The sequence below is a fragment of the Leopardus geoffroyi genome, chromosome A3 (assembly GCF_018350155.1).
Source record: "Leopardus geoffroyi isolate Oge1 chromosome A3, O.geoffroyi_Oge1_pat1.0, whole genome shotgun sequence".
Lineage (NCBI taxonomy): Eukaryota > Metazoa > Chordata > Mammalia > Carnivora > Felidae > Leopardus > Leopardus geoffroyi.
The window spans coordinates 80,400,359-80,425,717 of record NC_059336.1 but is presented as its reverse complement, the minus strand read 5'-3'; the positions used below and the strand labels follow the sequence as shown (position 1 = coordinate 80,425,717).

Here is a 25,359-nt window from a genome sequence, read left to right as displayed (position 1 = left end):
TGTCTCCTTAGGTAGATGAATATAAAGAGAATAAGACATAAGGAATGATAATACGTGAAATGTTCAACTATAAAGAAAATAGATCAAAAAGTGAGAGGATAAGAAAAAACACATTAAAAAGACAATCCTGATTTTTATGTACACACACATCACTGTTCATAATTTTTTAAATTATATTCTAGTTTTCTTCTAACAGCTCTGATGGTGTTAATGCATTGAAAAAAAAAACTAAACAAAAACCACTTTAACTAATGTGTGTTTCTATTGATTTATTTGTGGTGGTTTTAACAGTGGAGCTGCTTGTAGGCTATCTTCTCACACATAGTAATTATTATTTACTGATGGCAAAGCTCTGTGGATGCAACCGAAGTGTCAATGACATAAAGAAAAGCCTGTTTAAATGATCTGCAGAGCAGGGCCACAGCTGTATCTTTGCCCTGGCAGAGCCTGTCAAGTAAATAGCATGATCTTTACAAACACAGCCATATTATTTTCTTCCTGGCATTTGTAATTTGCTAAAACTCTCAGTGTGCATGCCTTTCTTCCTAATAACAATGGCAAATGGCCAATCTCTTTACTTATCTCTTGCACACACATTACTTCTATGTATATTTGATCTAGTTTCTATGTTTGAAGGAGATACACACACACACACACACACACACATATACACATATATACATATATGAATGTACCTAGCTGTAAGTTTTATATAGTATTCTGTGAATGGTATGATATAACCTATAACTCAGTGATGTAACACTCAAAATTTCCAAATAAAACTATTTCATATGAGATGCTATAAAAGTAGCCCAAGATCAACTGCTGGATCTGCTTAGAAGGAAAAAAAAAAACCATGATGTTTCAAAACTGCTGATATTTGATTTTGTAAGACATACTCCATCTGATATTTATAGGCTTAATTTTATTGCCAGAGCCCCAAGAGCGTCTGTCTGGGATCCCAGCCATTGTCTACCAACTTATTTGTACCTTGGTAGATATGTGAATATCCAACAGCTTTCTAATTTAGAAATGATGGGTGGATTTTCAGTAACTTTTATTTTATTTATAACTTAGAGATTAGATACTAAAACAGGAGCCACCTAACATTACTGCCAAAAAAAATTGATCTTTAATATAAATCCCTTTAAGCGTGACTTTTTTCCACGTAAAATTATACAATCTCAGAATTTGACAAAATCTTAAAGGTTATTGAAGCCAACCATTCTTTCCAGCCAATTCAGTACATTGGTTAAGAGTTCGGGTTCTGGAAACAGATTGCCCAGGCCTGTTACACTTACCATCTATGTGATACCAGGCAAGTCTTCAGACTCTCCAAGCTTCTGTTTCATTTGTTAAATGGGGTTAAAATAGAACGTCCCTCCTTGTGTTGCCATAATTAAATGAGATAGCACGTGGCTTAGTACATGCACACAGTGGGTGTTCAAGAAATGTGGGCTTTGGGGTGCCTGGGTGGCTCAGTTGGTTAAGCGTCCGACTTCAGCTCAGGTCTGATCTCACAGTTTGTGAGTTCAAGCCCCACATTGGGCTCTGTGCTGACAGCTCAGGGCCTGGATCCTGCTTCGGATTCTGTGTCTCCCTCTCTCTCTGCCCTTCCCCCATTAACGCTCTCTCTGTGTCTCTCAAAAATGAATAAACGTTAAAAAAAATTTTTTAAAGAATTAAAAAAATTAGATTTAAAAAAAAAGAAATGTGGGCTTTTTAGTTCTTATGATACGAGGGAATCCTACAGTTATCTTACCACACGATCACTCAGCCTTTGGTTAAAAACCTCCAGTGACAAAGAATTTTCCACCTCCTAAGGCATAATTCTCCCAGTTTTGAAACACTTGGACACTCAAAAGTTCTGCCAGAGCTTATATCTCTCTTTTTCTTCCCTCTTACTGACCTTGATTATACTTACTTGGGCATTTCAGGAAAAAATAATAATTTTTGTTCTGCATAACAATTTTTCCTTTAAGTAGCTCAAGACAAGGTAATTTGGCTCTTTTTTTCTTCCTGTGAGTCTTTTCCCCAGTGGAAATATTCCCAAAAGTTCCCGCCTTATCAGTATTAAGGCGTGATTACATGCCTTACATGTACATTACATGATTATTCCCACGTAAATCTCCTTTAGCTTATGTCCATACAATATTCTTAGAAGGTGATACACACAGTTAATGAAATAGCCCAGGTAAGGACTAAGTTAAAAGCATATGAAATTCTGATCCTGAATAGTGACAGTTTTATTTCTTCATTTCGAATCCTTATAACTTTCTTTTTCTTCCTTGCCTGGTTCAGTACCGCATAAAACTGGGGGTGGGGAGTGTGGTTTGCGGGCAGTAGTAAGTATCCTTGTCTTTTTAAGTTACTTACTCACTTATTGATTTATTTAAAGTAAGCTCTACACCCAGCCTGGGGCTCAAAGTCACAACCGTGAGATCAGGAGTCACATGTTCTACCAACTAAGTGAGTCAGACGCCCCTGTTATTTTTATTTTAAAAGGAATGCTTGTATCAGTAAGTCCTACCATGTCAAGCACATGTTGGCAAAACTTGTGCTAGGCCTATTGGAAATGGAGGTGGAAATACAGGAGGCAGAGAGATTTTCTGAAAAATATATAATGCCTTTGATGTTTTTATCAGACAACCTCAAAGAAAACCAAACTGTTGAAGCTGTATTTTGTATACTTCATTTCACTATGAAAATTGTCTGTCTTCCATTGAGGATGAGGATGTATTTTTGATTACAGATTCCTCAACAACTGTTAAAATATTAGCCAGTAAAATAAACAATCTCAAGCACATCTAAATCAAACATACATTGACTCTTGATTCCTTTGACAGTGTTGTGGCACTATAGCTTTCCTGGTTCTACACCCGAAGCTTTAGTAACAAAGCCTAAGATCCCAATAGGTTTCTTTTGGCAGCCTTAGCACACTGATGCTAGCAACCTCTAAGCTCCTTCATCCAGAAACTATGTAACTGTTATTCAGAACCCAAGAGCTTGTCTGTAATCTATTCATGTTAAATATTATATGATGGAAGATACAGGTAAATAGTTATATAATTGGAGGATATCTTTGTAAGTAGGACATGAAAGGCAAAAACAATAAAATGATTGATAGACTTAACTTAAAAATTAAAATCTTTGTGTCAAAAAAATAAAGTTCATAAAATACAAATGGCAAACTTGGAAGAAATATTTGCAACACATACTTCAAAAAATTGGTTAATGTACTTAATATATAAAAGCTCTTAAGGGGTGCATTAAGTAGCTCCGTTGGTTAAGCATATTACTCATGATCTCAACTCAGGTCATGATCTGATGATTCATGAGATTGAGCCCCTCATCTGGCTCTGTGCTGAAAGTGCAGAGCCTGCTTGGGATTCTCTCTCTCCCTGTCTTCTCTCTCTCTCTCAAAATAAGTAAATAAACTTTAAAATAAAGCTCTTAAGAAACATTAAGATATACACTCTAGTTGAAAAATTAACAAAAGACATGAATATAAATGCCCCAAAATGATAAACATAAATGGTCAATATAGGTACGAAAAAATGTTCAGCTTTACTATTATTCAAAGAAAATACTAATAAAGCAAGACTCTAATTTGTGCTTATAAAATTTGCAGGAACTTTGAAAATCATAGTATCTGACAGTGAAGCAACAGGGAAATGGGCCAAGATTCTTACACACTGCTAGGGGGCTATCAAAAGTAATAACTATGATATTTTTCCAAAAATAATGCCATAAGAATACTTATGGTAATCTTAGAGAATATGGTGGTGGGGGAAGCATTCTAATTGCCTAATAGCATATTGATTAATAATGGTACACTCATCCAATTGAGAGAATAATATTTAATGATTTGGAAAAATGCTTATAATTTTTAAGCAAAAAAAAAAAAAAAAGTTTAGAAAGTAGTATTAAAGCATTATCCTGAGAGGAGATTGGGTAAATAAATGATGGTATATTAAAACAATATTGCAAAATAATATTTAAGGATTTGGAAATGTTTATGATATCTAAGTGATACTGCTTAAAAAATAGTATTATTATCCTAATTGTAGTTTTCACAAAAAAATAGTCTGTAAAAAAGAGCATAATTTTCTCAATATTTGGCAATGAGCGTGTATTATTTTTGTAATAAAGTTTTTTTTTAATGTTATCTTGTTAGACTTAACCATTGTTCCAATTTGTAGGATCCTGCTAAACAATGTGTTTTTCCTCAGTGAATGTGATAAGCATGTTTTCAACAAAGATGGTGATAAAAATGTTAAATAGAATAAGGTCAAGGGGAGAACTTTGTATTAAAAACAAAAGCAAAAGTAAAAATAAAAACAAAATCAATCACCTCAAGGCTGGAGCAATTCATTAATTAGTATCCTTTGGGTATACTCACTTAATAAATTTCTAACTCACTAATTTACACTCCCATTTAGTGAGAATATCTCAGTCTTGTCCAAAGGTACTACATGTCTTAATGAAATACTTTGCTAGAAGGAAACGCTGGGTATGATAGGCACTGTAACTAATGTGTCTGATAATACAGATTCGCTAGTTCCAGCAAAGAAGAAAATGAGGTTACAATGACATGATTTGTTCATATTAAACACACTCTGCCTAATAAGCACTAATTTTGCTTTTAAATAAGCTCATAGACTAAAGCACAGAGAAGAAAAAAGACAGAAAAGACATCTTTCTTTTTTCTCTCTTTCTTTCTTTCTTTCTTTCTTTCTTTCTTTCTTTCTTTCTTTCTTTCAGAGAGAGAATCTCAAGCAGGTTCTATGCTCTGCATGGGGCCCAATGTGGGGCTAGATCCCATGAACATGGGATCATGACCTGAGCTGAAATCAAGAGTTGAACACTCAACAGACTGAGACACCCAGGCACCCAGAAAAAAACATTTTAAAAGCATAAGGGATATATGGAATGTAGTGAAAAGTATAATTTTAGATGTAATTGGAATTCTAGATATGAAAGGGAGAAAGAGAAAATGGGAAGAAGTAGTATATGAATAAATAATGGCCAAGAATTTTCTAAAAATTGAAAATATATCAGCCACAAGAAGTGCTATGAACCTCAAGAGATATGAACTTTAAAAAATTAAAAATTCACATCTACAAACGTCACAAACCCGGGAAACCAAAGGCAAAGTAAAATCTTCAAAGTAGTCAGAGAAAAAGATACGGTATCTTCAAAGGAATAAGAATGAGACTGATAGCTGACTTCTCATCAGAAATAATGGAATGGTAGGAGAGGCAATGGCACATCATCTTTAAAGATTCTACCAACTGAGAATTCCATACCCAGTGAAATATCCTTCAAAAATGAAAGTAGAGGTTCCTAGGTGGTTCAGTTGGTTAAGTGTCTGACTCTTGATTTTGGTTCAAGTCATGATCTCACGGTCATGAGATTGAGCCTCGCATCAGGCTCCTCACTGAGCATGGCACCTGCTTTGGAATCTCTCTCTCTCTGCCTCTCTCTTCTCCTCCCCTGCTCACACACATGTTCTTTCTCTTCCCCGCCCCCCCCGCCCCACCTCTTTCTCTCCCTCTCTCCAAAATAAACATTAAAAAATTTTTTTTCAACTTTTATTCAGTTTTGGGAGACAGAGAGACAGCATGAGTGAGGGAGGGGCAGAGAGAGAGGGAAACACAGAATCCAAAGCAGGCTCCATGCTCCAAGCTGTCAGTCAGCACAGAAGCCTAATGTGGGCTGGAACTCACAAACAGTGAGTTCATGACCTGAGCCCAAGTCGCCCACTCAACCAACTGAGCCACCCAGGCGTCTCCCCACCCCCAAAATAAACATTTTAAAAAATGAAAGCAAAATAAAGACATTCCAGACCAACAAAATCTGAAAGGATTTATTACTAGTAAACAGATACTGAAAGGAAAAGGGAACACAATCCCAGAAAGAAGCATAGAAGTGCAAGAAAGAATAAAGAGCAATAGCATAAAAACCTGGGTAAACCTAAATGAACATTAACTACATAAAACAGTAATAGTAACAACAATAACAACAACATATTGTGGGATTTCAATTGTATATATAAAGTATGTGACAATATAATATGTGTGACAAAAGGCAGGAAAGGAGCAAGGATAGTGCTCTAAAGTCCTTACATTGTCTGGAAAGTGATAAAGTAATCATGTGTATTACATTCAAGGATATTTTTTATCTCCAGGGTAACTACAAAAGGAATAATAAAAATGTATACCTAACAAGCTAATAGGAGGAGGTATAAAATAATTTAAAATAAATCCAAAGGGGCGCCTGGGTGGCTTGGTCGGTTGAGTGTCTGACTTCGGCTCAGGTCATGATCTCACAGTCCGTGAGTTCGAGCCCCGCATCGGGCTCTGTGCTGACAGCTCAGAGCCTGGAGCCTGTTTCAGATTCTGTGTCTCCCTCTCTCTCTGCCCCTCCCCTGTTCATGCTCTGTCTCTGTTTGTCTCAAAAATAAATAAACGTTAAAAAAAAAATTAAAATAAATCCAAAGAAAGCAAGAAAAGAGAAGAAAGGGAACATAGGAAAGTGGGAAAAATAGAAAACAAATAAGATGATAGATTTAAACCCAGGTATTTTAGTAATTATTTAAAATGTAAATGGACTAGGGGCACCTGGGTGGCTCAGTCAGGCAAACTTCCGACTTTGGCTTGGGTCATGATCTCACGATTGGTGGGTTCGAGCTGGTGTCAGACTCTGTGCTGACAGCTCGGAGCCTGGCGCCTGCTTCGGATTCTGTGTCTCCCTGTCTCTCTGCCCCTCCCCTGCTCATGCTCTGTCTCTCTCTTCCCAAAATAAACATTTTAAAATATGTCAATGGACTAAATATTCAATTAAAAGAGATTATCTGGTTGGATTAAAAAAAAAAAACCCATATACTGCTTACAAGAGATACACCTTAGGAACACAAAGTGGTTGAAAGAAAAAAGATGGAAAAAAATATACTATCAAACATTTACCAAGAAACCTAAAAGAGCACACAGTAAAGCAAAAGCATTTCTAGAGTTAAAGAGGACATTTCATACCGATAAAAGGTCAATTCACCAGGAAGGCACAACAATTCTAAATTTCTAAGTTCCGAAAACATTGAAAACGTTTTGAAAACTTTGAAAACTTGTTGTTTTTAAAATATCATAAAGAATATTGACAGAACTAAAAGGATAAATGGACAAATTCACAGTCGGAAGGGAAGATTTTTAACACACCTTTCTCAGTGACTGACAGAACAGACAGAATATCAGATTTTGGAAGATTTGGCTAACATATTTAATAAACATGACTTAATTGAACTGACACAAAATGTTTCTCTTAGCCAGGGTTCTCCAGAGAAAAAGAATCAATAGGACACAGAGATAGAGATATATATGGAGATTTATTATAGGAATTGGCTCACTCAGAATTATAGAGGCAGAGAAGTCCCACAATCTGCCATTTGTAAAACAGAGAACCAGGAAAGCCAATGGTATAATTCAGTCTGTCTGAAGTAATTCCGGGAAGCCAATGTAAACTTGAGTCCAAGGTCAAAGGCTTAAGAAAAGGGCCACTGATACAAACCCCAGAGTCCCAAGACCTGAGAACCAGGAGTTCTGATGTTCAAGGACAAGAGAAGACGGATGCCCCAGCTCAAGAATAGGGAGAGAAAAGTCACCTCTCTGTCCCCCTTTTTGTTTTATTCAGGCCCTAAAACTGGTGAAGGTGGATCTCTTCTTTCAGTCTACTGAATCAAGTACTAATCTGTTCCAGAAACACCCTCACAGACACACCTAAAAATAATGTTTTACCAGCCATCTGGGCATCCCTTAGGACAGTGAAATTGACACATAAAATTAACCATTACAACACTGCATCCAGTCACTGAAGTAAACGCATTCTTTTCAAGTATACCTGAACATCTCTTAAAATTGACCATATGCTGGGCCATAAAGCAAGTCTCAACAAATAGCAAAGGATTGGAATAAGGAAATTGAGTATGCTTTCTGACCATAATGGAATTAAGCTAGAAATCAATTATAAAATGATAACTACAAGTTTTCTAATGTTTGGAGATAAAAACAATATACTTTAAAAAAAATTTTTTTAACGTTTATTCATTTTCGAGAGACAGAGACAGAGCACAAGTGGGGGAGGGGCAGAGAGAGAGGGAGACACAGAATCTGAAGCAGGCTCCAGGCTCTGAGCTGTCAGCACAGAGCCCGATGTGGGGCTCAAACCCACAAACCATGAGGTCATGACCCAAGTGGAAGTTGGATGCTTAACTGACTGAGCCACCCAGGCGTCCCCCCAAAACAATATACTTCTAAATAAGCCATGGGTCAAACAAGACAGCTCAATGGAAATTAGAAAAAAAAAATTTTTTTAAGTAGGGTTCATGCCCAGCGTGGAGCCCAATGCAGGGCTTGAAATCATTACCCTGAGATCAAGACCTGAGCTGAGATCAACTCCGACGCTCAACTGACTGAGCCACCCACGTGTCTCCAAATTAGAAAACATTTTCAACAAAATTGTAACAAAAATACTACATAGTCAAAATTTGTAGAGTGCAGTAAAAGGAAAACTTATAACTTTTAATGCATGTATTAAAAAATAAGAAGGTTTGAAAAACAATGATTTATATATTCATCTAAAAAATCATATCCAAAGGAAAAAAGGAAAATTAAACCCACAGAAAGTAGAAATAAGGAAATAATAAACATAAAATACATATACAATAGAGAAAACCATCATGACAAATGTTGGTTCTTTGAAAAGACAAATATAGTTTTAGACCTCTGTCAAAACTGATGAATCAAAGAAACAAAGAAGGAACAAAAAACCAGTATCAAGAACAGGAGAGAAATCAGTATAGATCCTACCAGCATTAAGAATATATACCTCACACCTATCAGAATAGCTATTCTCAAAAAGACAAGAAATCACAAATGTTAGCAAGGATGTGAAGAAAAGGGAACCCTGGTGTGCTGTTGGTGGAAATGTAAATTGGTGCAGCCACTATGAAAAACAATACAGAGGTTCCTCAAAACACTAAAAATACAACTGTCATATGATCCAGCAATTCCACATCTAGGTATTTATTTGAAGAAATCGAAAACACTAAGTTGAAAAGATACATGAACCCTCATGTTCATTGCAGCATTATTTACAATAGCCAAGACACGAAAGCAACCTAAATCTCCACTGATAGATGAATGGATAAAGACAATGTGATACACACACACACACACACACACACACACACACACACACACACGAATATTATTCAGCCATAAAAAAGAATGAAATCTTGCTATTTGCAACGATAAGGATGGAATTTGAGGGCACTATGTTAAGTAAAATAAGTCAGACAGAAAAAGATAAATACCTTATGATTTTACTTGTATATGGAATCTAAACAAGCATACCAACAAACCCAAGCTCATGGATATAGAGAACAGATTGGTGGTTGCCTGATGCAAGAGTGGGGGATAGGCAGTATGAGTAAAAGGGGTCAAAATGTACAAATTTCCAGTTATAAAATGAATAAATCACAAGGATGTAATGTACAACATGGTGACTACAGTTAATAACACTGTATTGCATATTTGAAAGTAGGTAGGAGAGTAGCTTGAAAGCTTTCATCACAAGGAAAAAAATTTTAACTACGCATGGTGATGAATGTTAAGTTGTGACCTGGAGTTATTGTGGTGATCAATTTGCAATATATACAAATATTGAATCATTACACTGTACAGCTAAAACTAATATAATGTTATATCAATTATACCTCAATTTAAAAAAAAATAATAATATAGGGGCACCTGGGTGGCTCAGTCTGTTGTGCTTCCGACTTTGGCTCAGGTCATGATCTCACGGTTCGTGGATTTGAGCCCTGCATCGGGCTCTGTGTAGACAGCTCAGAGCCTGGAGCCTACTTCCAATTCTGTGTCTCCCTCTCTGTCCCTCCCCAGCTGGTGCTCTGTCTCTGTCTCTCAAAAAATAAAAGTTGAAAATAAATAAATAAATAAATAAATAAATAAATAAATAAATAAAAAGGATATAGTAAGAGGACATTATAAACAACTATATGTCAATGAAATGAACAAATTCCTAGAAATATACAATTTACCAGAGTGGAAAAAGAGGGGGGAAAATCTGAGTAGTTCTGTATCTATAAACAAAAATTAAATTCATAATTTTAAGCTTTCCCACAAATAAAACACCAGACACAGAAGTCTTCTCTGGTGAATTCTTCCAAACACAACAGGAAAAACACGGGTGTTACACAAAATCTTCCAGAGAACAGGAAAGGAATACTTCTATTTTGGGAGGTCAGTATAACTGTGATTTCAAAAGTTGGCGAGAACATCATAAGACAGGAAAATTACTCTCTCATAAACATAGATGTGAAAGTCCTAGATAGAGTATTAGTAATGAAGTCCAGCAGCACTCTTTGTAATAGCCCTCAACTGGAAAAAAAAGCCAAATGTCCAACACCATTTGTATAAATAAAATTCATGGTATATTAAAACAGCAAAATATTATGCTGCAATGAAAAGGAATGGTTTTTATTTACTGCTATACACAACAACATGGATGCATCTCACAAATGTAATGTTACTTGAAAGAAGTAAACACAAGATATATGATGTAGAACTTCATTTACATAAAAATAAAATCAGGCAAAATTGACCTACAGATACAGAAATCTGATAGATATAGAGATAATAGAAACTTTAGGAGGAAGAGGGAGACAGTGACTGACAGGTGACTTAAGTGGTTATTTCTGGAGTGGTGCTCTATTTCCTAATCTTGGTGCTAATTTCATAGGTAGGTTCACTTTGTCAAAATCAAGGCAAAACACGGTATGCTTTTTTTTTGTATGCATGTTACAATTCAACTAAAAGAAAAAATAAAACCATTCTAGTCTCTTACTTGAATTGGTATCAATCTCACCAGTCTGTGTTATTCGGAATCAACCATCCCACTCTCATAAAAATCAGAACTCTATTTTCTTTTGTAACTACTTCTTTTTTAAAAAATTTTTTAAAAATGTTTATTTTTTTTAAGAGAGAACAAGACAGAGCACAAATGGGGGAGGGACAGAGAGGGAGACACAGAATCCAAAGCAGGCTCCAGGCTCTGAGCTGTCAGCACAGAGCCTGATAAGGGACATGAACCCACAAACCACAAGATCATGTCTTGAGCCAAACCCACAAACTGCAAGATCATGTCCTGAGCTGAAATCAGACGCTTAACCAACTGAGCCACCCAGGCACCCCTTCTGTAACCACTTCGTTAAGGACTCTGAATTCATCGGGGTATAAATATGAAATGGCTTTATTTTTCTGATAACCCCCGCCCCCCACTAATTGTGCTATGGCCCTACCATTTTCTTACTGGGTGTAAACTTTCTTAATATCACACTTTGGCTTGATTCCATTTATCAGCCTCTTCAAGTTATTAGGATCATCTCATTCTGGCAAGTAAGGTTCAGTTCTGTTCATTTTCAATTAAGCTTCAAACTGAATTAAAAATTATTTTTCCTCCCTTCCAGAGAAAGGCAGACAAGTTTGTCATTAGTGGCTTGGAGTATGTGTGAGGGGCGGGGGAGGAAGTGACTTTGAGAACAGGAGTGCTCATATCTTCACACCTTTCCCTCTCCTTCTTTCTGGTACTTCCCTTCTGATGTGAGGGCAAGAGTTGGAACGGGGAAGTAGATCTCTTATATGGCTCCTATATAGGAAGGTTGCAATTCCCTCTCTATAGGATGCTGCTGCTTCCCTAATTAACCGTGTCAGACTTCTGACACTCTCTATACTGGAGAGGATCCAAGTTCTGGCCCCTTCACTGGCAAGGATCCCTGGGGCGACTCCCTGCTGCCCGGTCCCTTGAAGCATACCTACTTGCCCTCTTCCACAAGGGGTCCAACCAGCAGCCTATCTTAGAGAGGGCTGAGGGTACTGCCATGTCCCTTCCCTCCTCTAGGCCATCTCTTTGCTGCTCCCTCTCCTCGTCCCAGAACGTTAAGTTGTGTGGTCCAGGAGAGGTAAAAAGTGAAATATCACCCGTCTCCAACCTAGTAAAGTGGGAAGGTTGAGCATCTCTAAACTTTATAAGCAATTCTCTTAAGGTCTCTTCTCTAGACTTTGAGAGGAGGAAATAACTCTATCTCTTCCCTTACAGTGCGAACGGGATGAAGGAAGGGAATAGGGTAATATTCTACTTCAAATATTCTACTTCACAAAAGGCTTCTCTGCTGATTTTTTTTAATGCTTATTTATTTATTTTGAAAGAGAGAGAGAGGGGCGCCTGGGTGGCGCAGTCGGTTAAGCGTCCGACTTCAGCCAGGTCACGATCTCGCGGTCCGTGAGTTCGAGCCCCGCGTCAGGCTCTGGGCTGATGGCTCAGAGCCTGGAACCTGTTTCCGGTGCTGTGTCTCCCTCTCTCTCTGCCCCTCCCCCGTTCATGCTCTGTCTCTCTCTGTCCCAAAAATAAATAAAAACGTTGAAAGAGAGAGAGAGAGAGGCAGAGAGAGGGAGAAAGACAATCCCAACCAGGGTCCATGCTGTCAGCACAGGGCCCAACATGGGGCTTGATCTCACTAACCATGTGATCATGACCTGAGGAATTTCAAGAGTTGGCCACTTAGCCAACTGAACCGCCCAGGTGCCCCAACTCACTCTTGTACTTCAGGGATTAGGAACGAGGTGGTTTGGGGAATGTTTGATGGTAGGCTGCTTCACTGTACTAACATTTCTTAGTAGGCTGGCCTAACCATGGGTGGTTGCTGAATTTAGAATATGTGAACTTACCACCTTCTGTGCACAGTTTTGGGACTTATCCAGGGCCCAGGACATCCTATTACATTTGTCTCCAACCACCTGGAACTTCTGTTAATTTTCACAGCATGCATTGGGAAAAAAAAAAAAAGAACAATTCTGTATTAACTAAAAATACAGTAGGAAAGGGAATAGGATATAGGAATAATTGCAATGATTTTCTATTTTTCTTTTTTTTTAATTTTTTTAATTATTTAATTAATTAATTATTTATTTATTTATTTATTTTGACAGAGAGAGACAGAGCATGAACGGGGGAGGGGCAGAGAGAGAGAGGGAGACACAGAATCCGAAGCAGGCTCCAGGCTCTGAGCTGTCAGCACAGAGCCCAATGCAGGGCTTGAACTCACAGACTGCGAGATCATGACCTGAGACGAAGTTGGACTCTCAACCAACTGAGCCACCCAGGCACCCCTATTTTCTATTTTTCAAATAAAATTTACCTTCAAGAAAATTTGGAGAGTTGTGTTATTCATCTACATAAATAAAATAAATAATTCAAATTTATTTGCACTCTTTACCTATGCGTACACTTTTTGTTTTAATACTTAATTGTCCATTTACAGGATTTCTACTCTTACCTTGATGTGATTGGGGGTCATAATTGAACGTGACTAAGCAATGTGTAGCATGCTCTTGTAGACAAAGTGTGCTGTGTTAAAAGCACAGAAACACAATTTGTAAGAAGTTACGATATATCAATATTTAGTGCAGGGGGCAATAATATAGTCAACAAAAGGCACAGATTAATTTTATTCTAGAAGGGGGAACATAATGTACATTTTACAGTGTAATATAAAAATATTAGTACAGTAATACTATCATTACTAAAAATAGAACTTATTACTTATTCAATAAAATGGCCACTTGCTTCTAATCAGTGTCACAATTCACTTGACAGATCTGAGGTTTCCCCAAGCAGGTATTGCTTTGCTGATCTTCCCAGGTTTGTCATTCCCATCTCCCACATAGTTTGATGTATGGAACAACTATTTGCCGAAACAGATGAGCAGTGTGCTTATCTAACACAAAGAAATGCCACAGAATCCAAAAACTGTAACATAAACAGCACTTTAAAAGGGAAAGAATTTTCTAATAAAAATGTTCAATGGGGATGTCTTCAAAGACAAAATATTAATGTCAGCCTCCAAATATCACTTAATATGGTAAGAAAAATTCCTTTCACGAGGTTTCAATTTCTATGTAATTCATAGCCTGATTCTTTCTTACAAATTTTTGAAAAATGTTGCGAATGGAATATATTGTATGTGGGATTCAAAAAGCTTTTGCCCATCCATTAACAACTTCAAGATTATAAGATTACATTTCAGGTAATTTATAGTAAGATTTTTAAAATGTGGATGCTGATGTGGAATCATATTTGAGTATGTGATACCTAAATATATAATTTATCTTTTAGATTTATATAAATTCTTAGAAATGTCTCACAATTCATTTCAATGCAATAAATTGAGTAACATATTCACTGTAAAATACTGTTTCTAAAGTCTTTATTAGCATGAAATGGTAAGAATTTATATCTTTATTATGCCAAGGAGTGATTTAAATAACTCCCCAAATCAGTTTCCTTGTAACATAGAACACATTATTACCAAACAACTTTGCTTCTTGTTAAAGGGAAAGAAACTATTCCACTAGGCTAAAAATTTTTGTGAAAATAAATATTTAGGAAAGTAAGCCATACCTGTAAATAACTCCAAAAGAAAAACATTAAACAATTATTGGAGAAGCAGCTATTACTCTGACCATCAACATTGGTATAAACAGTAAACAGTTTAACTTTATACGTTAATTTATCTTGCTGAGAATGATTCTCCTGGTTTTAAGAACAAAGTCCCCATACTGCTTTCTTGATTCTGAGTAATAATAATATGGGAAACTCATATTAGTCTCTTGATTCTATGAAAGTAGATTCCCTTCTTTGTTCCTCAGTATTTCACTAATGTGATTGCATACAAATATTGTGAACATCAAGTAACAAAATAGTATTTGGAAGGTTTTTTTTCAGCCCTTTGGACCATTTGTGACATCAATAATGACAGGATTCTTTTTAAACCGTAATTTTTTCCTCTTAAAACTCTTCTGTATATATTTTTGTGCCATCGTTGCCTCTTCCTTTCAATTTATTTTAATAAGATTTATTTCAAACTATGAAATGTGTGATTATGGGAAATTTAAATACCAAATAAAATCTAAAGGAAAAATTCCCATAATTCTATCAGTTTTTTCCTCCAGGATTTTGATGAAATAATTGCAATTGGAACAAGATGTTCCATATCTTTTTTTCAATGCTAGGCAAACCATTTAAAAGAATTCACGTGGGCTTTTGATAAATTTTGTTAACATGCTTGTACTGTTTTATGGTTTATTGCATCCACTGTCTTTCCTAGGAAAGCAGTGGAGACATTGCCTCACAGGTACAATCGAATTCAGAAAATCAAATGCTGGCATGATTTCACTCCACTGTCGGGGTTTCCTCTTCACAAACATCATTTTAATAGATGTGTCAATAATAGCTATCACTAATAGAAATCCTTTTCTATTGATATAATCTTCACATCAACCATAATAGTAAGTTACCATTATAATCACTTTATAAAACAAAAGTCTGAAATCAATTGTACAGCTCTCAGGTGGTAAAGTGAGAATTTTAGGGGATTTGAACCCTGCTCTCTCTGCCTCCAAGGGTATTTTTTCCACTATAACCCAAAACCTCACCGTGAATATCATATTCTGCTTAGCTAGGCTTGTGGCACATCAAATGTTCCCTCACCTTCTTTTTTTGTTTAACTAATGTCAATAATGTTAGAAGTAACATCTTGGTATATAAAACTCTATTATAGTTTTTATGATTATATCTCCAAAATAGAGTCTTAAAATTTTATTGTGTTAAAGGCAGAAATATTTTTAAGACAATTTGTACATATTGCTAAAAGCTTGTAAGAAAGAATCAGGCTATGAATTACGTAGAAATTGAAACCTCGTGAAAGGAATTTTTCTTACCATATTAAGTGATATTTGGAGGCCGACATTAATATTTTGTCTTTGAAGACATCCCCATTGAACATTTTTATTAGAAAATGAGACTGTTCAAATTATAATTCAATCAGCATAGCATTAGGCTTCCTACTTCACTTGTCCTTTATAAAACTCTTGGCTGGGTTAATAAATGAAAATGGATTCTTTGTTGCTACATTTTAATTTTATTTTTTTATTTATTTTTTAATTATTATTATTTTTTAATTTTTTTTTTCAACGTTTATTTATTTTTAGGACAGAGAGAGACAGAGCATGAACAGGGGAGGGGCAGAGAGAGAGGGAGACACAGAATCGGAAACAGGCTCCAGGCTCTGAGCCATCAGCCCAGAGCCCGACGCGGGGCTCGAACCCACAGACCGCGAGATCGTGACCTGGCTGAAGTCGGACGCTTAACCGACTGCGCCACCCAGGCGCCCCGCTACATTTTAATTTTAAAGGGATGCTATAACTTTACTGTGTTTTAATCTACTAATTCTTCATTCTGTAGAGTGAACCCTATACAAGGACTGGCTAAGTCCTTGGACTAGAAATGGAAAGATATGGTAGTGGTTTTTAGATCTTATTCCCTTTTTTCATTCAGTAGTTATCTAGCTCCCACTTGAGGTCAGGCACTGTGCTAGTGTTCAGGATATAAAGGTGAATGATCACACCTGACCTCAGCCTATGAACTAGCAAGAGAAACAGACACAGATAGACAAATTCTAGTACAGCATGACTAACACCGCGACCAAAGTAACACAGAGGAGCCACTTAAGTCAGCTTCAGGGAGGTCCTGGAACCTTTTTGGAGATGATGAGGCATAAGCTCCATCTATCTTGAAGAGAAGCAAAAGTTAGTCAGCTATTCCCTAACATCCCCAGAGTTAATTGCTTCCTCATCTTTGTTCCTTTGTTAAAATATATCATACTTATTTGTTTCTACATCTCACCTTTTTTTCTTAATGTTTATTTTTGAGACAGTGCGAGAGACAGAGTGCGAAGAGCAGAGGGGCAGACAGAGGGAGACACAGAATCTGAAGCGGGCTCCAGGCTCTGTCTGAGCTGTCAGCCCAGAGCCTGACGCGGGGCTCAAACTCACAAACCGTGAGATCATGACCTGAGCCAAAGTCATACGCTTAACCAATGGAGCCACTCAGGCACCCCTCTACATCTCACCTTCCTAACGGGCTGAATTTTGGTGTGTTTGGTTTTTGTTTCTCTTTGGTTTTGTTTGGGTTTTTTTGTTTGTTTCTTTGTTTTGTTTTTGCTGAGCTTCTTGATGGGGAGGGTCTATATCCTTAATTAGCTTAGTACAACGTCCCAAGAATAGCAGGAATGCAATAAACATTTGTTGAATTATTTTGAAAGTCTAGCCATGTAGCTATTTCCTCCCCTACCTTCCTAAATATACCTTGACATTTATATAAACATGTGTGATTTTCCTTTTGATTGTAAAAGTAATACTGTTCAGCATACACCACTCAGAACGACTAGGAGAAAACGATGGAAAAATAACAAGCGATGGCGACAGATTTGGAGCAACAGGAATGCTTATACATTGCTGGAAGCAGTAGAAATTGGTACAACCACTTGGGAAAACTGTTGGCACCATCCATAAAAGCTGGGTCATACTTTATAAGCCAGCAATTCCACTCCTAGGAATGAGCTCAACACAAACACATGCATATGGTCACCCAGAGGCACATTTTTACCAAAAGTGGGATTACTTAGAGCAGCTCCCAACTAGAAAATACACAGAGGCTCCTCAACAGTAGAATGGATAAACTTATCGTGGCATGTCACCCACAGCAAGGGAAAAAAACCTACAGTCAACAACATGAAAGAATTTCTTAAAAATTATTTTGAGGGCACAGAGGCAGATTTTACTTTTAAGAAGCACTTACCATATGATTAGTTTTACATAAAGCATACAAATAGGCAGAACTATTCTATACTATTAAAAGTCAGGAAGGAAGGGGCGCCTGGGTGGCGCAGTCGGTTAGGCGTCCGACTTCAGCCAGGTCACGATCTCGCGGTCCGTGAGTTCGGGGTCACGATCTCGCGGTCCGTGAGTTCGAGCCCCGCGTCGGGCTCTGGGCTGATGGCTCAGAGCCTGGAGCCTGTTTCCGATTCTGTGTCTCCCTCTCTCTCTGCCCCTCCCCCGTTCATACTCTGTCTCTCTCTGTCCCAAAAATAAATAAACGTTGAAAAAAAAAAAAAAAAAGTCAGGAAGGGTCTGTTAGAAGTGGAGGATTAGTGATTGTAAGGGAATAGGAAGGGGAAGCTTCCAGAGGTGCTGGTAAGGTTCTGTTCCTGGATCTGGGAGCTGGTTACATGTGTATATTCGGTTTGCATCCTTTCTGTAAGTATCTTACACTTAAATCTTTTTTTTTTTAATAATACATCTTATTTGAGAAAAACCTGGAAGACACAGAAATATTTTTTAAAAATTTTAATCACCTACACCCCACTACCCAGAAATAATTAACATTTTGGATTATTTCCTACTAGTCTTTTTTTGGTTTTGAAACCACAGTGTTTGTGCCACCTCCTCCACCTCTGCTCCTCATATATTCTCTCTCTCTCACACACACACATTTTGCACAATTGGGTTCACTTCTACTTAGTTTTTATTTTTACTTAAAAGCTAATCCATACAATCAAATATTCGTTGCAAGCATATTTTTAAGATGCAGCAATGTATTCCATCAAATGAGCGTGTGTGCGTATACATCTACCCACAGTTCTAGGAATGTATATTATATACTAAGAATATTTTATTAAAAATATTGTATGTATACGCATACACACTATATATTAATAATAAAACTTTTCAAATGTATAGTCCTAAGAAAGAAGCCACCGGGTCATGAACATTCTGTAAGTTCTATATTCGTTCTATATTTCCTTCCAGAAAGCTTGCATCCCACTGACGAGATGTGACGGCTCCTTATATCACAAACCAACCTCGGCTCATTTATTATTGTTTCTATTTGTTTTTAAGAATGATGAGGCTTATAACAGGACTAAGGAATCTGCCGTTTCGCACACGAGGTTGCGGCGCTCGCCAGGACACAACTCTCAGCACACCTCTCCTTTCCAGGCGTTCGTGCTCGCGACCTGCGCTTCTGCTCCGCAGGGCGGCCGCGCGCCCCTGGGCCCCAGCATCGCGCGCTGCCCGGTTGCCGTGGGAACGGTAGAAGGAGGCAGCGTCCGCAGACCTAGCTGTAAGCCGTACCGAGGCCCGGCCATGGAGCTGCCGGATCCGGTCCGCCAGCGGCTGGGAAACTTCAGCCGGACCGTGTTCAGCGACTCCAACCGGACCGGGCCGGAGTACAGCGAGGGTCCTGGTGAGTGGCCGAGGCCCGGCGCAGCGGGTATGGCCTGCGGAGGACCTGGCGTGGGTTTCAGGAGCGGCCAGAGTTTGCCCGGACCTAAAATGGCGGCCTCGCCTTCAGCTGGGTTTCCGCAGTGCGGAAAGAGAGCCGGAGGAGGGGCCCACCCCTAGGTTGGGGTTGGGGCTGGGGCTGGGACACTTCCAGTCCCGTATCCCTAACGGTCCTGGCCGGCGAACTGTAAGCCTAGCCGCTGAGGTGGCACCGGCCTTCCTCAGAAACTAAAAATATAAACACTGCCTTCGCAGCACACGTCCGGTCCCGCATCCTCCGCGAAGGCCGGCGGTGTTTTTCCTCTGCGACTTCCGCTCTGGCGTTTGTGGCCAAGCTGGACTGAAAACAGCCCAGGCAGTCTCCCCTTCCCACTCCCCACCTTGGTTAAAATATCTTCTCTTCTCCTTTACTCGCAAAACGACCACGTTCCACCCCAAGTCCGTTTTCTGGCGGAAGAGATGGAAAGATTTTTTTTTTTTTTTTTTTTTTTAATGAGTCCTGTTAAACCGCTATCCATTCCAGAATGGTAGCTGCCACAGTAGAATCGCTTTCAACAAAGCTCGCCCCCTTCCCTGCCATCTCCACATTCCCCTCACCATGTACAACTCTTTCCCTAAATCGGTAACAAAATACAGCATTCAACTTGACGGCAAGTGGTAACTCTGTTTCCTCCAGAACAGTTTCCCTCCTTAAATCATGATGATAGACAACATACTGTCATCCAAATCCATGTGGTTTTTATCACTGAACTCTGCTGGGGAAATAGAAACCTTTTCCTCCTGCTTGGTCTAGGGACTTTTAAAAGAGCGCAGAGAAAAGTACGTTCCCATAGTTGCATTGTTTTCATCCTGAATTTAGGCCTCTTTAAGATTTAGGATGTACAGAGAAAAGTATAATGTGAAAAATTAGGTCAAGTCTCTGATTCTAAAGCGAAGCCTTAACAGGCACTAAAGTCTGGTGATGCAGGGTATCAGAGGTCAGCGGACATTTTCTGTAAAGGGCTGGTAACAAATATTTTAGACTTGCAGGCCATAGGTCTCTGTGGCAGACATAGATAATGGTAAATGCATAGATGTGGCAGTGTTCCAATAAAACTTTATTTATGGACACTAAAATTTGAATTTCATATGATTTTCAGTGTCACAAAATATTATTCTTTGATTTTTTCCCCCAACCATTTAAAAATGTGAAAAACCATTTTTAGCTCACTTGCTATACAAAAAACAGGCAGCTGGCTGGTAGTTTGCCTACCCCTGATTTATATAATGTTTTAATTTAAATTCCGTTTACAGAACTCAACTGGTACTTTTGCAAAATTTAGTAAATTCATGTCTTGTGCTTTCAAGGTTCATTTGCATATTAACTTGATTTTCAGTTGCATGATTATAAGTTTGAAATGCCGTATAGCTATAGCGTAACGCTTAAGATGCTCATGTACACAATTTCTAACATAAAAACTCCTTAGCAAAATTTGACTAATTTCTGCTCCAAAGGTATTAAAATTTTCAGCTTAATTTATCATTTCCTTCCCACATTTTCTTCCTTGTGGATCCGAAGTAGGTTTGATTATTTGCACTGTAATTACAAGTGTATACCATTACCACGTCCACTGACCTAGAGTTGTACTGTTATGAAAAAAAGAATCCTAGGCTGGTGAGTTGCCTTCGGTTTAACAAATTTTAAGAATTCATTCTGGTATCACTGATAATGTAAAAAATAGGTACAAGCAAAAAAACAAAAAATTAAATAGGTACAAGCAAAAAAAAATTAAATAGGTACAAGCAAAAGTAGGTCATAATAACTGAGTAAAAAAAAAAGTAGATTAATAATCAGGCAAATTCTTGGAGCTATAGGAAACCTTACTCTGAGAGACCAGGATTATTTCTTATATTTTAAAATTACTGAATGGCAGATATACTCAGCTGTGGAGAGAAAAAAAGTTTTTAAGAAATTTATTTTAGGGCCTTTATAAATTGTTACATTTAGGGCAATTGATTTCAAAATGCATTATCTGTTCCTAAACTGTTAGAATTTAGTCAAATTTAGAATGTATTTGTAGGGCTTAATTTAAAAAATCAAATTCTTAATTTAGGACCTTTCTCTCTTACATAGAAGCAAAAGGTATTAGGCAATCACCCTTAGATAAATGAAGCTCATGAATCACAAATGTCTACATTAATGTCTTTATGACACTATGTTTCCATGCTTTCTGCTTGTACATATTTGGTATGCACCATGTGTATGGCAAGATTTTAGGTTCTATGAGTATCTCAAATTAGGGATTTGTGCTTACAATGAGTCTGTGTATTAAGTAAAAGAGAAGGAAAGGGGACTAATGTTATTGAGTGCCTGCTAAGTACCAGGCATGGTGGTAGGGTAAAGTAATTAATACTATCTCTAATCCTTGCAAGCAACCTGTGAGGTACTTTTAATGTTACCATTTTACATATGAAGAAATTGAGACTCAAAGAGGTTAAATAATTTATCCGAAGTGTGGCATTGAGGATTCCAGGGGTGTTTGAGGAGTTATGGGTTTACTTGGACTCCAAAGCTCCTGATCTCTCAGCGCACTAGACTGTCTAGAGCAGGGGGATGTTCTTTGCTAACACTTTCTTACGCACAGGTTAGAAGTAAATACCTAGAGGGGAAGAGATTTCTACCAGGGTGGGGGAATAGGATCAAGAAAGGACTTACGGACAAAGTGGCATTAAATTGGGTATTAGTGAATGGATGGGATTAGAGTATGCTGAAGAGAGGTGTGTGAAAGGTAAGTTTTTATGTATTTTATGTGTTAATTTTATAGGCTTTTTACATAGAACTCTGCAAAGGAGGTTATGATCATTATTGTTACCTGTTCAATAGGATTCAAATTGATATTCCACATTTAATCTACACCATTAGTGTGCAAAAAATGAGCAGACTGTAATGGCAAATTGATGAAGTAATTGAAAAATACGAAACATACCTCTACGAGGGGTGCCTGGGTAGCTCATCAGTTGAGCCTCTCTGACTTCTGCTCAAGTCATGATCTCACGGTTTTGAGCTCGAGCCACAAGTCACAGAGCCACAGGGCTGTGTGCTGACAGTGAAGAGCCTACCTGGGATTCTCTGTCTGCCCCTCCCTGCCCCCCCCTCAAAATAAACAAACTTAAAAAAAATAAGAAAGAAACATCCCCCCATGAAGCCAGTATATGAATTAAATAGTACTATGATAGATATTTCCTTTTGCTGTCAGTGATTATAAATTGGCTTAAAATTTGGAGTTTTGTTGAACCAACACTATAGATACTAATTTTAAGACACTAAAGGACATATAGGGCATTGACCAGAATTAGGAGCTTGGTTTTTTTTTTTTCTGTCTGTTTCTTTTGTAGATAATGAAATGGTTTCCAGTTTGGCATTGCAGATGTCACTTTATTTTAACACTTACTTTTTCCCACTTTGGTGGGTAAGCAGCATTATGATGCTTCAGATGAAGGTAAGTCTGTGCTTTAATACTTCTGCTGAGGTCTCTTCTGCCCATTCCTGGCATTGTTACATTGTCAATAAAATTAAAGTTGTAAAATTTCTTTTCTATCTCAGGTCAGTTTTACTCTATGTGAGATTTTACAAACATGTTTATTTTTGTGTTCTTTTTGTTGTTTTTTAGTATTCAGTCTTGCCTGATTACTACAAATTCATTGTGGTCACTGTTATCGTCATAATAACCTTAATTGAAGCTATCAGGTTGTATCTGGGCTACATGGGGAACCTACAGGAAAAGGTAGGCTCTTCTTTCCTTTCTCTCAGTGCTACACATAAAGGCAATACGGTTTTCATAATGAGGAAAAGGCAGGGAGCTGTGGTAGAAGGAGCAAAGGCCTGCCTCCAACTTTACTAATTCTGTCCCTGTAGTCTGTTCAATCTCCAGAGCCTGGCTTTCTTTGTATATAAAATGGGGGAAATATTTACTTCAAGGTTTGTTGGGATTAAATGAAATAATTTATATAAAATACCTGAATATAGTAAGCACTTAAGAATTGACAGTTTTCCCTCTTCTCCACCTGCCTTGAAAATACATGGTCAATTAAACATGTTTGGATCCTGAATAAGAAAATGGGAGAGATTATAAACTCAGGAATCCTAGGCCAGACATGTTTTTCTGAATCATTGTGTTGCCTAAGCATTTACAGTTACCACAGCTTAGGGATAATGCTTAAAGATTTCTGTGGTTTTCTCAGCTCTTCAGAATTAGGCACCTACCAGTCTCACTTGTTATTTTCTAACCCAAGCATCCATTCCCCCCTGACATGTTGATTCCTGGTCATGCTTTTCTTTGCTTACTTACCTTCTCGCCTCTTCTTCCTTCTACCCAACTTCAACAGCCTACATCCTTGGACTCTTTCTTTCACCTAATCACTGTTGTCTTATTTCTTACAGTATTTAGTTCATGCCTCTATGTGATGCATTCAATTATTTATTAATGTATATCATTCTAGCATTGCCACATAAGTTAGTTTTCACTTTTAATCTAGACTAAGCCTTTGAGGACACGGACCATTTTCTACTCCTTTTGAATTACAGAGCTCATAATGTAGGTACCCAGTACTGCTGATCTATATAAATGAAAGACTGTACTTTACTGATCTGATTTACTCTTATTGTGTGTCGTTGCAGGTTCCTGAATTGGCTGGCTTTTGGCTTTTGAGTCTTCTGTTGCAACTGCCTTTAATTCTATTCTTGCTCTTTAATGAAGGCCTAACGAATCTGCCATTGGAAAAAGCAATACACATCATCTTCACTTTGTTCCTTACTTTCCAAGTTGTTTCAGCCTTTGTTACCCTGAGGAAAATGGTAAATCAGTTGGCAACTCGTTTCCACCTCCAAGACTTTGACCGGCTCTCTGCATACAGAGGAGGCACGAGAAGAATGAGATCCTGTATAGAAGAGATTTGACCCAGTGCTGTTGAGTGAAAAGCTGAAAGATCCTTTAGCAAGACTGTAAGAGGAACATATCAGAGATCTAGCATGAGAGAAAGGACAAAGCAAGTGTTTTGAACTGTATATTGTCTAGCTCTGAAATTCCAAAGCTGGGGGCAATGATAAGACTGATTGTACAGTACACGAAAGCAGTAAGTCAACCCTACAGCCTAGATACTGTCCACCTGGTGGACAAATATCTTAATATTTTTGTTGTTGACTTTTTCAGGTGTATAGAAATCTGCGTTGGTAGTCACAGTTTACCAGCTTTACAGTAATATTTCTTATTAGCACCTAAAACTAGAAACGTGTATATTTCTTTGAAGCTTGTTGGCTCTTCATGTCTTGGCAGTACATCTGAAGCACATGGCAATTCTTGTCAATATCCTGATGTATTAACTATATTTATAAACCAAAACACCAGATTTTGATGTGTCCTGGGTTAAATTCTAACCCTACACTTAGCTTTTATACAGAGGTTAAAAACAGGTGGGTTATCATGGTATTTAGGAAATCATAAAATTGCAACTGTTATAAAACCATGTTAAGTATTTATAATGGTTGTGTACAAAAATGTCTTTATAATAAATTATGAAATATTTATGTTAAAGTATCTACAACAAATCATTCCTATCTTGTATAGCTATTTTGGGCTATGGGTTTATTATTTTTATTACAGAGTTGCAAGGGAAGGAGATAGATAGATAGATAGATAGATAGATAAGAGAGCCTTTTATGTAGTAGGCACTGCACTAGGCACATTTATTAACCCTTGTGATCTCAGCTATTAAATCACTGTTCACTGAAGAATGCATAACCATTAGATTTACATGAGACTTGATTTGAAAAGCAGCGTCCCTGTTAATACACAGAGCTGAGATGGGCAAAAGAGATTGCACTCATGATCTTAAATGAGCATGTTTCCTTGCTAATAGAGCAAACCTTTTTAAAGGAGTTGTTAAGGGGCGCCTGGGTGGTGCAGTCGGTTAAGCGTCCGACTTCAGCCAGGTCATGATCTCGCGGTCCATGAGTTCGAGCCCCGTGTCAGGCTCTGGGCTGATGGCTCAGAGCCTGGAGCCTGTTTCTGATTCTGTGTCTCCCTCTCTCTCTGCACCTCCCCCGTTCATGCTCTGTCTCTCTCTGTCCCAA

The 25,359-nt window shown here is 37.8% G+C and overlaps 1 protein-coding gene across 1 annotated transcript; it reads left to right on the top strand.

The window, feature by feature from the left end:
• Positions 1-18,907: 18,907 nt before the first annotated feature.
• Positions 18,908-24,820, top strand: TMEM17 (transmembrane protein 17). The gene is made up of 4 exons (XM_045446188.1): positions 18,908-19,212; positions 22,626-22,729; positions 22,901-23,014; positions 23,908-24,820. Exons 1-4 carry the CDS (start codon positions 19,113-19,115, stop codon positions 24,184-24,186), a joined length of 597 nt encoding a protein of 198 aa, XP_045302144.1. The 5' UTR covers positions 18,908-19,112; the 3' UTR covers positions 24,187-24,820.
• The last annotated feature ends 539 nt before the right edge of the window (positions 24,821-25,359 follow it).

Coding starts and splice junctions, on each gene's coding strand:
- TMEM17 (XM_045446188.1), top strand. CDS start 19,113: ATGGAGCTGCCGGATCCGGTCCGCCAGCGGCTGGGAAACTTCAGCCGG. Junction 22,730..22,900: donor TTATGATGCTTCAGATGAAG/GTAAGTCTGTGC, acceptor GTTGTTTTTTAG/TATTCAGTCTTGCCTGATTA. Junction 23,015..23,907: donor TGGGGAACCTACAGGAAAAG/GTAGGCTCTTCT, acceptor GTGTCGTTGCAG/GTTCCTGAATTGGCTGGCTT.